At 47.3% G+C, this 16228-nt stretch overlaps 2 protein-coding genes across 13 annotated transcripts in view; one reads left to right on the top strand and one right to left on the bottom strand.

Moving 5' to 3' along the window:
• SKAP1 (src kinase associated phosphoprotein 1) overlaps positions 1 to 2087 on the top strand; it is a 305305-nt gene extending 303218 nt beyond the window's left edge. Inside the window, exon 13 of the mRNA XM_081582429.1 lies at positions 1742 to 2087. The gene's annotated coding sequence lies outside the window, so the exon portion shown is untranslated. The remainder of the gene's footprint in view (positions 1 to 1741) is intronic.
• SNX11 (sorting nexin 11) overlaps positions 1 to 16228 on the bottom strand; it is a 41105-nt gene that overhangs the window by 21179 nt on the left and 3698 nt on the right. For 2 of the 12 annotated variants that reach the window (XM_081582433.1, XM_081582432.1), the window contains 6 exons: positions 15965 to 16051; positions 15570 to 15670; positions 14201 to 14296; positions 13761 to 13973; positions 12772 to 13016; positions 11169 to 11345 (listed from right to left, as the gene is read on the bottom strand). In XM_081582433.1, coding sequence (XP_081438559.1) covers positions 11191 to 11345; positions 12772 to 13016; positions 13761 to 13973; positions 14201 to 14296; positions 15570 to 15670; positions 15965 to 16051 — 897 coding nt within the window. In that variant the 3' untranslated portion in view covers positions 11169 to 11190. Of the gene's footprint in view, positions 1 to 11168; positions 11346 to 11495; positions 13017 to 13760; positions 13974 to 14200; positions 14297 to 15569; positions 15671 to 15765; positions 15921 to 15964; positions 16052 to 16228 lie in introns of those variants that run through there. The other 10 variants (XM_081582435.1, XM_081582434.1, XM_081582438.1 and 7 more) reach the window with 6 other exon arrangements.

The following is a 16228-nucleotide window of genomic DNA, read 5'->3' as shown; positions in this document are numbered from 1 at the left end:
AGTAATCCACGGTGCTCAGGCCCCAGGTACCCTCTCTTTTTGCCACACCGCATGTGGTCAGCATTGCCATGGTTACCTCATGGCCCAAGATGGATGCTCCAGTTCGCACTATCAGGTCAGTATCCTACCCAACAGGAAAGATAGAAAGAATGGAGACGTGCACATCTCTCCTAAGGACACTTCACAGATGTTGCACATACCACTTCTGCTTATATCCCATTGGTCAGAACTCGGATATACAGACATACCAAGCTACAAAGAGAGTTTCTTCTAGGCAGAACCTGTATCCAGCTTACAAGTGGAGTGGTGGGGAGGAGGGGAGGCATTAGTAAATTTAAAGGAGAGAATAAATATTGGAGAGCAATTAGGAATGTTTGCCACAAGGATGAATCTGGGTTTCTTTATCCACAGCTCTCAAATCCAGGGCAACATTTCCCCCAAATGCCCATGTATTGCAATATGATTGGCAAAGATTAGGAATCCAGTATAAGGATTCCGGTGGAACATAATCAAATTAACTTTTAGGTAATAAAGAATACGGGCTTCCCTGATGGCTGTGCAGTAGAGAATCCACCTGCCAATGCAGGAGACATAGGTTCAATCCCTGGGTCGGAAGGATCCCCTGGAGAAGGAAATCGCAACCCACTCCAGTACTCTTGCCTGGGAAATCACATGGACAGAGGAGCTATAGAACACGGGGTCGCAAAGAGTCAGACATGACTTAGCAACTAAACAAAAAGACTATGGGTTGCATTTTATGAGCAAGAACCACATTATACCACATTAAGCGGCAGAGTGAGTGTTTGCATGGGTGGGATAACAACATGATTAGAATTAGGATGGTAATGGAGGACACCAAGGCCAGCATGATGTCACTAGCTCCGTCTTCCAACCTGAAACAGGAGCTGCCTTTATTGATGGGGGTGAGGGATGACACGTGTGATAGTGATACAGACTGGCCTTGGGACCTTTCAGACCAGGGCCCACTCTAGTGTGCAGCAGCAGTGTGCTAACTGTCCATGTAGGACATTACGTACGGAGAGATCTTACTCTCGAACGCCCTTGTACAATCATGAGGCACCAGCTTGGGCCTCTCACTCAAGGTTTGACTTTATGACTTTCCCAATGAGGACTCCATTTCTAGGCCCTGAATGCAGAAGAGTTGGAATGTCTCTTCAAATCTAAATAAATTCTCCCTACTTCACTCTGTCATTTATTTAATGACAAACTTGTTTCTCTCCTCATTCTCTTTGACCCAACAATTCGACATCTAGGGGTTTATCCTACAGGTACACTTGCACACAGGCAAAATAATATACCTACAAGGTTACCTGTAATAGCAAACCCCTGGAAATGACTTAAATGTTCAATAGAGACCCCCTCAAGGAACTACAGTAATTCATAGAATTGAATACTATGCAACAGTAAGGAAAAAAAAAGAAAGCACTCCACACCTATGGAATACACTCTGAGATATGTAAGTAAAAAAAAAAGTAGTAAAGGGTAGGTCTAATTTGCTCCATCTGTGTAAAAAAGGGAGTCTCGTTGCTTCTATATGTATGAGATTGTATGAGATATCACTAGGAGGAGAAAGATGATGGTAACACTGTTTGCCTCCAATGACAGAGATTCTACATGACTGTGAGACAGGGTAGGAGGGAGACACTTTTTACTCTACACCCTTTTATATCTTCTATATTTTGAATCATAAAAGCGGATTTATGTGTGTTTCCCCCTTTAGGACACACATCCTTCTCTCCACCCTGCCTTTATGAAGAAACAAAGAGCCCACTCCCTACCCCTGCCAGCCCACCACTACCACCAACTCTTCTCTTTAGAAAAGAGACCCACGTCACTGACAACCCTGCACCGTAAATGTAAACCACCGTAGGACAAGTGAGAAGAGGCCTCTTCAGCCGACCTGTTACTAAACCTGCCTCCGCATAGCTGACACTGCTAACCATGTCCACACACCCACCTCTGCCTTTTCCACAGCCTTGTCTCAGAGAAGGAAGTCTTTGGAGGAAGAAATTGCTGGTTGCTTTGGCTGGTTTCAAAAGCACAAATAAACTTCTGATTTGGTTCTTTGCCCTGTGTGATGGAGTCGTGTTTCTTTTTGTAAACTGGTATCAAAATGCTGGCTCTGGGCATTCTTATCACCTCCAAACAACATGGGAAGGGCCAGCCTGAGAGAAAACGAAAGCCCACCTATTTGGTTGTTTTTATCTTTTGTGCTCACTCTGTCTGAAATGAGACAGGGCCAGAAGCGAGTCCTTGGAGTCAGCACATTGGAGAGTTCCTTTTGGGGCCTCAGTTACCAACCCCACTGTGTCCTGCAGGCTGAGGAAGTGCTGTGGGGAAGGCTTGTGTCTACACAGCCCTGTTTCCTGTGCCTCGCACTCGGGGTGTCTGTGCCTTAAAGAGGCAGCAAAACATAATGGTTAAGAACATAACTTTGAGGGTTTCCCTGATGGTCTAGTCAATGGGCATCCACTTTGCAGTGCTGGGGACACCAGTTCAATCCCTGGTCCCAGAAGATTCCACTTGCCTCAGAGCAACTAAGCCTGTATGCCACAACTACTGAGCCTGCACTCTAGAGCTTTCGAGCTGCAACTGCTAAAGCCAGTGCACAGCAAAGAAGGCCCAGGACAACCAGTAAATAAATAATAATTTTTTAAACTTTTGTTTAAAAAAAAAAGAACATAACTTTGATGGAATTCCCTAGCAGTCCAGTGGACAGGACTCAGCACTTTCACTGCCGGCCCAGGTTCAATCCCTGGTTTCCCGATCTTGGGAACTAGGATCCCACAAGCCATGTGGGGTGGCCAAAAAAAAAAAGAAACTCTGGGATCAGTCAGCCCGGAAACAAATTCCTCACCTTAGAAGAGGTATACTCCATCTCACCGGGTCATTAAGAGATTAAAGGAGTTAATGAGTGTAACATACCTGGAACACCATCTCTGGAACATAGTAACTGCTCAATAAGTTTTAGTTATTATTAATGCCTGACCCTCTACACAAGAAATATTGAGAGATGGGCAACTGAGCAGCTAAGGAAATTTCACCTTCAAAGCTGCTCCTACTCAGAGCTGTCCTGGCTTGGCAGTATCCTTCCTCACCCCCATCTCATAGCCCTGCAGCTACCACTTCATGTTACCAAAGAGAGAAACTGGGAACAAATAGGGATGTTGTTAGTGGATTCCAGGTTTCTGAAAAGGTCCTATGCCAGCTATTCATTACCAGATTTTTCTGACCCAGGAGCAAAACAAAAGGAAGCTTTGTGTATATGTGATAGATCAAGATGTAAGACAAGAGGACAATTTAGGTCTGGGTGGGGAAAAATAGAGACAGAGATAAAAGGCACTACAGAACTGTCCATGACATCCCCTCAACTTTACACAGGGTGCCAAAGGAGAAGCAGCCGCTAGGTGGCAGCAGATGCGCAGATGAACCAAAGGGAACCAATTGCCTTCCGTTTTGGGAACATTTGCACCAATCCCAACCTACAGGTAAAGACAATGAGCATTGTTCTAAAGTGGTTAACAGAAGGAGCAAACAGAAACCCCTCTGTGCCCAATTGCTTCCACTGTAGGGAATCCTCAGAGTCCCAAGTCGGGAAGGCTGGGTAGCTAAAAGAAGAGAATACCATTGTACCACCACTGTTCCAGGATGAAAGACAGAAAAGGAGAAACCAGAAGAGGAAGAGGAGGTATCTGGGTCAGGGTCAGAAGAGGTATGAAAGAGGAGCGAGGTCAGGTACTTTTCCACTCTGCGTAGTTGGACACTCAGCGGCATGACCTTTAAAACAAAGCCCCCTTACTGCAATAGTCCTTTCTGTACCCACAGACCTGAGGAAATTAGCTGCCAAACTACACGCGTCTTTTGGCACCTCCATCTACTGCCCCACACTCACATCCTAGCTGTAAAAGAGGAAAAAGAAAGTAGATTGGCCCTTAAAGATAGAAACAAATGGACTAATTGGGAATCTGGTCCGTAGCCAGCTGGCCGTTTCTGACCTTGTTACATGCTGGAAAAGATACAGCAAGTTCGAGACCATCTACAAAGGGCATTCTCTGTGAAGGAGAAAGCAGTGGATTCCTACAGTCTGCCTGAAGCTAAACCTCATCTAGCAGATCTGCTCAATTCCACAGCCACCATCTTAGCCAACAGTCTCAGAAAGCAACTGGTTAATCAGATTACTGCTTCTCTGTTTGACTCCACTAACCAAATCCCCACCTTACTGCCTGTGACTAACTGGATAACTGGGGCATTAGAACACTTAACTAACCACATTATATGCAGGATGGCTTCTGAACAGCCACTAACTGCACTAGCACGTGAAACTCGAGAGGGGAGAGGGTACAAGGTGGGACACCTTTTTCCTTCCTTGATTTTATGTTAAGAAGAGAAAATAAGAAAGCTAAAATCCTGTATTTAAGAAACAAATGTACATCTATCCCTTTACAGATAAATAATAATTAACAAATCTGACCTGAGATTGGTACAGTTCAGCCTGCATCATCCAAGTTGATATCTGACAATACTAAATGCTCTGAAAGCAATCTTTCAGCTGCATTTCATTAAAAATACATTTTTCCAGTGTTTTTCCTCTGTCATCCATGTAGCAAAGCAGCATCGACATTGTTTTACAATTACCTCAATATTGAATTTTCCGACATGATGGTCTGTCTCTTAGAAATCTGTATTTAATTCAAAACCAACTATATCTTTTCCCTCTGGTGAATAAAAATGGAAAAGACAGGAGAACGCCTATTGAGTCTCATTCCCTAAACCCAGACATTTTGATTCCATTTAAAGTGGGACCAAATCAATGTCATCCCTCCTGTTAGGAACAGATACCTTGGTGGCTCAGCTGGTAAAGAATCCGCCTGCAATGCAGGAGACCCCGGTTTGATTCCTGGGTGGGAAAGATCCCCTGGAGAAGGGATAGGCTACCCACTCCAGTATTTGGCTTCCCTGGTGGCTCAGCTGGTGAAGAATCACCTGCAATGTGGGAGACCTGGGTTCGATTCCTGAGTTGGGAAGATCCCCTGGAGAAGGGAACAGCTACTCCAGTATTCTGGCCTGGAGAATTCCATGGACTGTCACAAGGAGTGGACACGACTGAGCCACTTTCACTTTATGTAAGGAATAAACACATATGTAAGGAATAGCCTTGATTTCAAGTGTTATCCTTTTTTTAAAGCACTTTCACTTGCTCAGTGCACTACCTTAAATGTAATTAGTCTTTTCAAATGGCAAAACTGAAGATGTGAAAGATGGTGATGAACAAAAATCACACAAAATCTGCTGTTAAAGAGGAAATGACATAAGGGACTTTTGAAAATCGCAGTCTGCTGCACTGCTTATTGAATCACTCCAGTTCTGTTGCTGCGGCAAGACACCCCGGTGACACATTCCCAAAATCCACATTCCACACCAATCACATTATAATAATGCCCTGGTGTCACAAAGCCTCTGTCTGTGTTGGGGAAGGGAGTGGGACAGTCCTGCTTTTATAAATCAGTCTGAGAATGAGGGAGTTGAAGAGAAGGAAGAAAAGAAAGAAAGAAAATAAATGAATATACGTTCGTGTGTTCTTTCTGTTTCTCCTTCTCATCTTGAGAACAAAACTCCTGGATACCAGGGACAGAGGCGCTTTAATCTCTGGCGGAAAGGAACCTCTCCCTCCGGTCTCCCCACAAGGAGCGACTCTGGGAGGATAAATCTTGAGTGGCACTGACTTGCTAATTCCCAGAGCACCAGCAGACTCTGTAGAGCTGACTTTAGAAAAAGCAGCCGTCTACATCGAGGATTATCTCTGTTACACAGCCCAGTGACTCAAACTAATTTTCTCATTTGTGGATTACCCTAGTCCCTTGCTTCCCCTCTCTTCTGCCCAGCTATTTCATTTCCCATTAGAATTTACAGAGATTGGGCAGGAAGTTTGAAACTTAAAACTAAAAAGAGATTTTTTTTTTCTTCAAGGGATTTGAATTAATTCTCCCTGTTTTCCTATCAAAAACTAACTGCTCAGAAAACATGTTTTTCTTTTTGGATTTTTTTTTTTTAAATAGTGACATTTTTTGAAAATGAAAGGGGGCATTACTAATAAGGATGCCAGAATCGTAGGTGTAAACAGGGATGAGTGGTCACCCTAAAAATATGCCAAAATAGGTTATCTAGTCACCAGGGGAGTGGGCAGCAGATAGAGAGATGAACTGGTTCTCCTGGTACAATGCTTGGCGACATCCCTTCTCCCCTGCAGGCCTGGCCCCTAGGCGAACCCTGCCAACTAGGCTCTCATTTCCTGATGCCCAGGCTGTTCTGAGAGGCCTGGTGTCTCTGGCATCAAGCTGCTCATGGCAGTGGCCAGCCTTCGGCGGCCGTGTGTGTTCACTCCCTCACAGGGCCCATCACCGTCTGCCACCTCACCACCTGGCAGAGTGCCACTGAGGGAAGTATGCCACTTCCTTGCCTCCCATGATGGGAGTGAGTTCCAAGAGGTTTCTAGTGCAGGTCCTCAAAGAAGGCATCTGGTTCCACTGCAGATCCTCTTAGCCTGATGGTGAGCAGCTGGGCACCTTTTATCCCCCACATGCGATCATGGAACAGAAAACAGGCTACAAACACCTCCCTTGGAACCACAGTCAGGCACGGGCATTGCTCTGCCCTGAATCACCAAGATGCCACACGCACACCACCTACATTCCCTGGATGCCTCCCATGATGGGCACCCTGCTCAGCCTATTGTTAATATATTCCACCTCCAAGAAAGCATCTGGCATCTGGAGATTTGGAATCATTTCTTCAACATCTCCAAAGCAGTGCAGTGGAGGTGTGGGAGGGGGAGGGGAATGAGAGCTTATTGCTTCATTCTGTTAATACAGGGCTTCTCAACGTGGCACTACTGACATTGGGACCAGATACTTTTATGTTTGGGAGGGCTGTGGAATGTTCAGCAGCATCTGGCCTCTACCCACTAGACGCCAGTACTGATCCCCCCAGCAACGCCCCCTCCGCCCCCACCCTCCCCACCCCACCCCCATTTCTGACAGACGTGTCTCTAGACATTGTCAGATGTGCCCTGGGAACAAAACCACCCCTGGTGGAGAACCATTGTCTCGGGGCATATGGATTTGCTTAGGTCCAAGTAAGAGAAACTGCCTTGTCTTCTAGAAGTCTGCGCTTTAGCCACTACGTTAGTGACAGGGAGAGGCTTAGGAAGTTGGAAAGACAGAATATCACTGTCATGAATTCTTCAGGGCTTAAGAACCAGCAAGCCAGCCCCCATGTTCAACAGGAACATGGAGATCTGCTCACCTGCGCTGCTGTGGAACCGCACAAGAGTGATGTTTTCGAATGAATAAACTGGCGCTTTCAGATTCAGAGAGCTGCACCACAGGGAGTCCCATAGTAACTATCCTTTTTCCTGTTTCTGTAGCAGAAACCTAGAAGGGGTGCCCTGAAAGTCTCAATCAGGACTGAATTTTAACACTGTACTATTTCAGAGCAAGAAGCCCAGGTTCCCAGAACCAGCATAGAAACCGCTGCGGCGCAAGGGCCCACGCTGGATCCTTGCACTTGGTCTGGGGCTGGTGCGGTGCCGACTGCTCATCCTGGGCAGAGTTGGGGGTCAGGACAGTCATCTCAAGGCTGTGATTTTCCTGGTCCTTCATGTTAGTTTAGGGGAAAGTCCTCTCTTACAAAATGACTCCCAGGAGCTTTATCAAGAATCAAAAAATAAAAACACAACCAAAACCCATCACCTTCTCAGGAGGCCAAAAGAAGATGAGGAGTCCAGGACCTTTGTCTCTGCCTGCAGAGGCCAGACCGAAGGGCCAGCCAGAGCCCTGTCCACACTGCCTCCCGTGGGCCCCGAATCTGAGGCACCTGGAAGGGTTATTAGCAGGATTGGAACTCATCCCTCTGCTGGGACTAGATCATAATTACAGTAATTTTCTAACAGAGCTCAGCAGTAGGACTGTTTAATCAGCATCTGACTCCCTTGTGTTCCCAGCCCTCATCACTCAAGGAGAGGAGTGGGATGGCTCTTAAAGAGACAGTGCCTGCCTTTCAGTGCTGCTAACAGATGTGCCCTAATTGGTAGAATATATCTAAGTCTCGTAGCTTATAGCAGGCAGGTTACATTGCCTCCAACAAACCGCCGCAGGCTTGGCCTTCTGCTGGAGGGATTCGGGTCAGGCTGCTGGTGGGCCTGGCTTCCCATGCCAACCAGGCCACCAGGAGGAGGGACACACACAGGGCTAGAGCACTTAAAAGGCTAAAACACTTAAAACACACACAAAAAGGCTCTAACTAGCTGGCCCCTTCGAAAGGATGTTTGAAAGAAAAAGTCGAGCAGGCTGAAAACAGGAAGGACTTGACAGCCACAGGTAAGAAATATTAATCCACAGATCACAGAAGCATTTCATGTTCCTGCCCTTCCAGGGGAGAGGCCCTTGAAGACTTTCGGGTGGTCCTTTCATTATCACAGTCGCTTCACCATCTCTCTCTACTGAAGATTCAGGCCTCCCTCACTGCTGTGTCAGCACCCTTGTTTTCCTCCTCTTTTGCTGGTGGAAGTGGACCAGGTCTCCCCTGAACAGAAAGGAAGTAAACTGACTCTGCTCACTGAGTCAGGTGCACTGTCTCCTAAAAATGTGGCACTTTTTATCCTTTTGAACATACATGGTGCAAGTTTATTTATCTTGAGGTTTGAGGTTCCAGACTTCCAGATCCAAATCCAGCCATTACTAAGGTGGAAGTGGTTGTCCTCAATAGGCTACTTCTCCTGCTGCCCTGCTGGTAAGCCCAATGCACACCTGGTCACCGTAGCAGTTGACAACTGTTCCTTAGAAGAGCTGGGGTAGGATGAAGATGGGAGAACATGGTGGGGGCGGGGGGATTTCCACAGCAGACTGAAAGCACCCTCAGGAAAGAAGGTACAGTTGTAAACAGAGCAGGAAGAGGGACACTCATCCACAGCTCAAAGAGCTGTGTGTCACCTTGAGCCCAGGTGACATTCCCCCTACAGAGTCAGGTCCCTGCTGGCAGGAGGCCACCTGGGGAGGTGGCTGAGGGTCAGTGCCCAGGAGGCCCGAGCTTGCACTGCAGTGGTCTGCAGCGTGGTTTCAGCTGTACCTCAGTTGGCTGCTCACACATCAATCTGCAGAAGCTACGCCAGGCCCCAGTGGGATGTCCCTGTGGTCCCTGTGAGGCAGGCCAGGAGCTGGGCTGTTTCCATTCCCACCTCCCAGCCCACTGCCCTCCCCACTCCTGGGGTGTTAAGAATATTCAGCAAGAGCATGTAAACAAATTTACAAGCATGGAGCTAAACTTACTGTCCAGTCACACTGTTAAAGTCACAGTCGCCTCCTAAGCAAAGCTATGGGAGTGGGTACGAAGCACCTGGGACTCGGTGGTGTAGCTCTAAGGCCTTAGCAGTGAGCAAACCTCAGACTGTGGAAGATTTCTGAGAACAACTCTGAAAAGCTCTGCGGGGGATTTTTTTTTTTCTCCTTGAACAGTGGGGGACTTAGTTATCCTTTTTTTTGGCCGTACCATGTCTTAGTTGCCGCACACAGGATCTTCCATCTTCATTGCTGCATGTGAGATCTTCAGTTGCAGCATGCAAACTCTTAGTTGTGGTATGTGGGTTCTACTTCGCTGACCAGGGATCGAACCTGGGCCCCCTGCATTAGGAGCATGGAGTCTCAACCACTGGACCACCAGGAAGTCCCCAGCGCTTTTTTTCAAGATTTTTTTTGGGGAAAAAAAAAATCTTGTTTTACAGAACTTGGGAAGTATTTCTTAAGTGAATATATTCTACCTGAAACATGCTTTTTAAAAACTATGCCCAGCTAGCTCAGTTTCCTCAGCTAGAAAATGAGGGTCATGCTTGCCCTGCCCCCTCCTCACTGGGCACCATGGTCAAATAAATAATGTGTATGAAACTCATTTTCACACAAGAAAACCCACCTCCTCCTACACACACACACACACACACACACCACACACACACACACACACACACACACACACTTACTCCCACCAAACAAAAGGAAATCTATGAGTTTGGGATCACTTATCCTGTGTTACAGATGACGACTAGACTTGGGCCACATAAGGAACTGTCAGAAGAAAGATGACAAGGGACTTCCCTGATTGTCCAATGATTAGGACTCTGTGCTTTCACTCTAGGGGGCAAGGGTTCAATCCCTGGTCAGGGAACTAAGATCCCACATGCTGAGTGGCATAGGCAAAAAAAAAAAATTAGTACGGTGACTCTAAGTCAGACACAGAACCTACCTCAAACCCAAATTCTAACAAAAAAATATTTCCATTCTACGAAACAGCTCAGCAGGCCACTGCCCTCAGTAGCTCCCCATCTTCCCTACAGAGGTTATCAGCCACGGCAGCAACCATGTACATACCGGGACAGAGCAAGATGGGAGAGAGGCAGATGGCACTGCCAAGATGGAGAGGAAAATCCATCTCTGCTGTTTTTCTGGTAACTCTAGGCCGGAGTTACTAGAAAAACTCTCCCATTAGGACATCTCCTTCCATGGCCTACACTCAACTCTGCACAAAACAGTGCTGGGACGGCCCCTGGCCTTAGATTAACTGAGGTCCTGCTGTATGCACTGCTGATAATAGATCATTAAAAAAGCCAGGAGTCAGAAAAATCGCATCCGTGTCTTTGACCAGCTCCTGCTGTCCCAGCAGCCAACCCTGCTGGCAGAATTAGCTGCTGAGCACCAACTCCAGGAAGAAAAGAGGTGAACAGAAGAAGGCCGACCCAGCTTGCTGTTTTTTGGCTGAGTAGGGAATTGACACAGACCACCTCCGGCTCCTGTCTGGAAGTTTCCGAGATCAGAGAGCTTCAAGCACAGCTGGGTTCACAGCTGCACCATTTGGAGCATTGGACTCATTAATATTCATGAGTCATCCCCACCAATCGGCAGAGTGGATGCCATTAGCTTAGCATCTGTCGGGTTTTTGTGAGGGTTGTGTATGGAGTTTTTTTCTCCTTTTAAATGAACTTCTTTTGACATTTTGGATTTGCCTCTGTAGGTTTTCTATCCTCGCCTTGCTCTGCTGCATCATATAGAAGAGAGACCCAGGGGAGGCAGGCAGAGAAGAGAGATGAGTCCCAGCCAGGGCTCGGCATCTGCCTGTTGACAAACTTTATTTCTCTTTCAGCACCTGGCACCTCAGACAGGCTGCAAGGATGGAAGCAGCATCAGGTAAATTATACCTAACAAGGTTCATGCCCATCACTGTGAGAAGAGCTGGATCCTGCCTCTTTGGAAGACAATCCTTTCTCCGGTGGTGAACTTGAGCTGCACACACAATGCAGGAGAGCTGTCACGCGCAGTTCTGAACCATTATTTCCACGCTGATAAATTCATGATTTATGAAAGTAACTACTGCCAGCCCTCAATCCCTCCTCCACTGCTACAGCTTGTTAGACACCAATTGCAACAACAGTCTTAAATACTTGAATTTTATTTCAGGCCAAAGCCCCGCAACTCTGAACTAAATGCCATGACAGTCCCACAGCATAGGCGAGTAGTAAAAGAGCCCACGGACAGGGTGTGGGGGCCAGGGGAGGGAGGAGCGGGCGAGACGGAGAAGAACCACACAGACGCCAGGGCAGATAAGCAGAATGCCAGCGGCACTCGTCTCCTCCTGCTCCAGCTCTCAGAGGAGAGAATTACGGCAGCAGGAGGGAAGGACGCCTCATTGTCTGAAGGAAGGCGTGTTGTTTCTCATCTCCATCCCCAGAGCCCTCTCTCCAGGCAGAAACAAAGCCCCCTCACCCCACTGGACTGAACAGACGGCCTCCCGCAACACAGCAGAGGGACGCGTGGTGGCTGAAGCCCTGGGGAAAGGGAGCTGTTACTAAGGGAGAAGAAAAGGATTCAAACAAGAAAGGAGCTCAGCTAAACCCTGCAGAGAAGACAGTCCATCTCGGCTTTATAACCAGAGAGGCAGGGACAGCCCAGGGTACCTTTTCCAAAACAAAGCCCCCTGAACCATTCCCTGTCCTTTGGCTGTGACCAAACCTTTCTCTTTTGTGGATGGCCACGAGCTATTTCACAGGTCTTAGGCCCCATACAGCCAGGCTGAGGTCCTGGGATGCGCAGGAAACCCCAATGACAGGAGTCACAGCACCGTTCCATTCAGTGGTTATGAGTGGAAGAAAAGCAAGGAGGTGGGAGAAAAAATATTCACCCCCCTATCCATGCAAGGAGGTAGCAAGAGGCCAGCCTCCCAGAAACCAGTGCTCCAGGGGCTTCAGCAAAAACATAGCCAGTTGGAATACAATGACCAACAGAAACACAAGCATTTCTGTTGGAGCAATCTCTGATAAGGTAGCTTAAAATCTGCCACCTACAGGTCCCCAAACCAGTCACCTGAGACAGTGCTCCTGGGCCCATTAACAAACATCTAAAGAAATTCAGCTACCAGGAGAGTAAATATGGGGTTTGGCTCAGAACCAACAACTCCTTGGTCTTGTGCTTAACTTACAAACATCTGCACAGTGTCTCATCCCTATGGAAGAAGCCTGAGGAGTTACGACCAATCTCCACAGAACCAACTTGAGCAGAGGCCATGGTAAAACAGGAAGCAGCCCAGCCTCCCACCAGCCTGTGCCTAACCCCACCTGAGCAAGTCTCCCTGCCCGCATCACCTTCATCCACCTCAGAGCAGAACCCAAAGCTCCAAGCAGAGCTCACTTTTCCAAAACTGTTTCCAACTGACCAGGGTCCAAAGGCACAGCATGGTCCCCTCCCAGGACTCTCCTCACAGGCTGAGAAGCAGAGATTCCCTCATCAGGTCTTGCAAAACCACAGCATGATGGAGAGGAGGTGGGTGGGAGAGTGGGGCTCTCCAAGGGAGGAGCCTCAGAGTCAACCACAGGAGCCCACACCTCGAACTGATCCTTTTCTTCCCCAGGAGGCGGTGAGGGAGAGCTCCTCCTGCTGGGTCTTGGGAGAAAGCAACAACTGGAAAAAAGTGGGAAAGGGAAAAGGAGGGCATGAACAGGTAAACAAAAATCAACAGACAAACACAAGTGAACAGACAACAAGCGAGGCCTATTCATACCAGGAAATAGTATTTGGCCACAGAAAGGAATAAGTGTTGATATGCCCTGCCACACGGATGCACCGGGAAACGGTGCCAAGTGAGAGAGGTCTGTCACAAAAGACCACATGTATGACTCCATCTGTGTGAAATGTCCAGAATGGGCAAATCCACACACACACAGGAAGTAGACAGTGGTTACCAAGGGCTAGGGTTTGGGGTTGGGGAGTGTGGGCAGTCACTGCTAATAGGCACAAGGTTTCTTTAGGGGTGATGACAATGTTCTAAAACTGACCGTGGTGACAGATGGCTGCAAGACCTCGTGAATAAACAAAAACTACTGAATTGTACATGAAAGGGTGAACTTTATGTTATATGAATATATCTCAATAAAGTTGTTATCTAAGGAAAACAGGGGTTGGGGGAGAGGACAAAGAACAAAACAAGTAAGACAGCCTTTTCTTCTTTCTCCCCAGGTTGCAACAGGAGAGCCATCTCCCAGGGATGAGTCAGCACAGACCCAAGGCCCTCATGCATGGGATGATAGGGGCCCTCCTGAAAGGCCACCAATGCCATGACCTTACTTTCTCTACCAGTGGACACCTCACTGGCCCAGGTTAAAGTAATCCTAGCCACTGGTGTCTCAGAAAAGAGCGTTCAGTTACCTCTTAGGCTGGTCTCCTTTAGCCGGGTGAGAGGAGCCTCGTCTCTCTTCCTGGGCCCAGCCACAGTTCGACATAGCATAGTGAAGAATGGCATCAGAAACGGACATGGGGCTTCGGCCCTGTACACAGGCTTCTATCTCAGGCACTGAGAGCTGGCTTTGCAGGAAGAGGTGTAACTGGCTGTCCGACAGGAGGACCACACTCTGCAGGACCCTGGGGCAAACACAGGTAGAACAACACAGAGCATCACCCCTCACAGCAGCTGTCCCCAGCCCTATCCTCTGAAGGCCTTCTGGCTTGAGTGGATGTGGAAGGCACAAGGGTGCAAGAAAAGCATCTGACACAAACATGCCTGTGTGTTCCTGGGGGCCATTCTGCCCAGCACACACACTCTGGCCATCCCCTCAGGAAGCAAGTGCCAGCCCGTCAAGTCCACTCACTTTTCAAGAAAGTGCTGCAGGCCTTGTCGTCGCTTCTCAATGAACTCATCTGAGCTGCCAAAGAAGGCTGACTTCCCAGGAAGTTCAGGTACAGGCCTGTGGGATCACACAATGTAACACATACCCAAGGTAAGTAATATCCCAGTCACTCCAGTCCCTGATCAAGGAAACCCCCTAAAAAGAGACACAAATCAACACAAATAGTATTTGATAAAAGGGCAGGGGCAGAGGGTTAACATCAACTGATGACATGCCTGGTGCCAGGCACTGTGCTCAACGTTTACAAACCTTACTTCATTTATCCTCCTCAAAACCCTGTGAGAAAGATGTCAGCGTACCCATTTTAATGGTAAGGAAATAGAATCAGAGAAGTTAAGTAAATTTCCCTATGTCCCACAGCTAGTAAGTAAGCAGCAGAGCTGGTATCTGAACCAAGTCTAGGACTTACAAACTCCATGCTGCTAGACTACACTGTTTACAAAACCCACTCCCACCATCAACTACTATTTCAAAAGGAAGAAATTTGGACATGGAGACATGGAAGATGCTGGGTCCCTGTGTGTAAATTAAGGCTACCATCTCCAGTCCTGAAAGATCACGTTTGGAATTTTCTAAAAGTATTCAAGTTGCAGCAACTCATCCACAAACTCTTCCAGCCTCCCTAGCTTCTCCTGTGAAGCATGGCACATGCTTTAAAAACAACAGGCCAGACTAGAGATGCAGGATTTGTTCAGAGGAAGTTCCAACTGGCTTATGAGGGCCTGACTAATGACAATTGCGTCATCAATCCCACGTGTTAACTAACTGGCTAGGTCATCAACAAAGTCACCACAGCACTCAGTAACCACACTGCGTTGGAATCACTGTCATAAACTGCCTCCAGTTTTAGGGCTTATCTGCAGTATGTAGGTGAGACGTGAACAATAGTGCTTGTCCTAAGGTTCTTAGTCTGTCCTAACTCTGGATAAAGGTCTCTATGCAAAAAAGAAGAAAGGGAAAAAAAAAAATCACAATTTTTACATATCAAACAGTCAGGAACACCATGTGTCAAATTAGTCCAGGTGCTAAAAAGTTCCTGATAACCAGTGAAGCACATTTACACAGCCAGCAGTACCTCTGTTTACCCCTATGCATATTAAAAAAAAAAAAATCTTTTTTAGATTTGTTTGGTTTTGTTAGGTCAAAATATTAGAAATGAGAACTCTGTAATTACTTTTTTTCACTGACTTGAAAACATAATTTAAGAACACATTTCTCAGTGACCTTAGTACCTGGCATGCTGCCAAGTTTTCTTCATTGTAAAGTCCAGTTGCCAAGGGAGAACCTAAAAAGTCAGTCTCGGATCCAAGAAGGAAATAAAAGAACTCACACTAAACCCGCATTTCTCTGGAGCTGCTTTCTCAGCCACACAAACTCCCGGTAGCGGCGGCGCACACAGGACGTCTTGGCGGTAAAGGCCTTGCTGTTGGTCTACAGGAGAAAGCATGTGAAAAGGGTTTGGTGGAAAAGCCCAAGTTCACATAACTCCCCATCATCCCTCTCGCCAAAGACTCAAGTCACCAGACCATAGTCCCAATCAAGGGGATCCAAGCAGTGCATGGTGCCACGCAGCAGCCTGAAAACAACTCAGGCAGGCTCCAGGCTCTCTTTCCTCTCCTCCTTCCTTTTCTTCTGTCAAAACCTCCATAAACAGGTTCTGCCTCAGGACTGGCCCTCAGCCCTGAAAGGTATATTGATCCCAATATCAAAGTCGGATACACTTACATGAAGGAATATCTTATAATCCACATAAGAATTCCAGGAGCCCTCATTCTGCACGCGGGGGTCCTGAACACGCACAGTGATCACCTCCTAGAGGTAAGAAATGCTCCTTCAGCTTCAGCTCAGCCACACAGTAAGGTGGTTCCAACACACGGGCGGCCAGAGTATTCCACTCAATGCCAGCTTTCACTCGTTTGTTCATTTATTCATTCAATTCAGCAAATATTTATTGACCACCCTCTATGTGGCAGGTACCGTGCTAAGGCA

Source organism: Giraffa tippelskirchi, chromosome 3, assembly GCF_054371585.1.
Source record: "Giraffa tippelskirchi isolate mGirTip1 chromosome 3, T2T-mGirTip1v1.2.pri, whole genome shotgun sequence".
NCBI lineage: Eukaryota > Metazoa > Chordata > Mammalia > Artiodactyla > Giraffidae > Giraffa > Giraffa tippelskirchi.
This window is presented reverse-complemented; position numbering and strand designations above follow the sequence as displayed.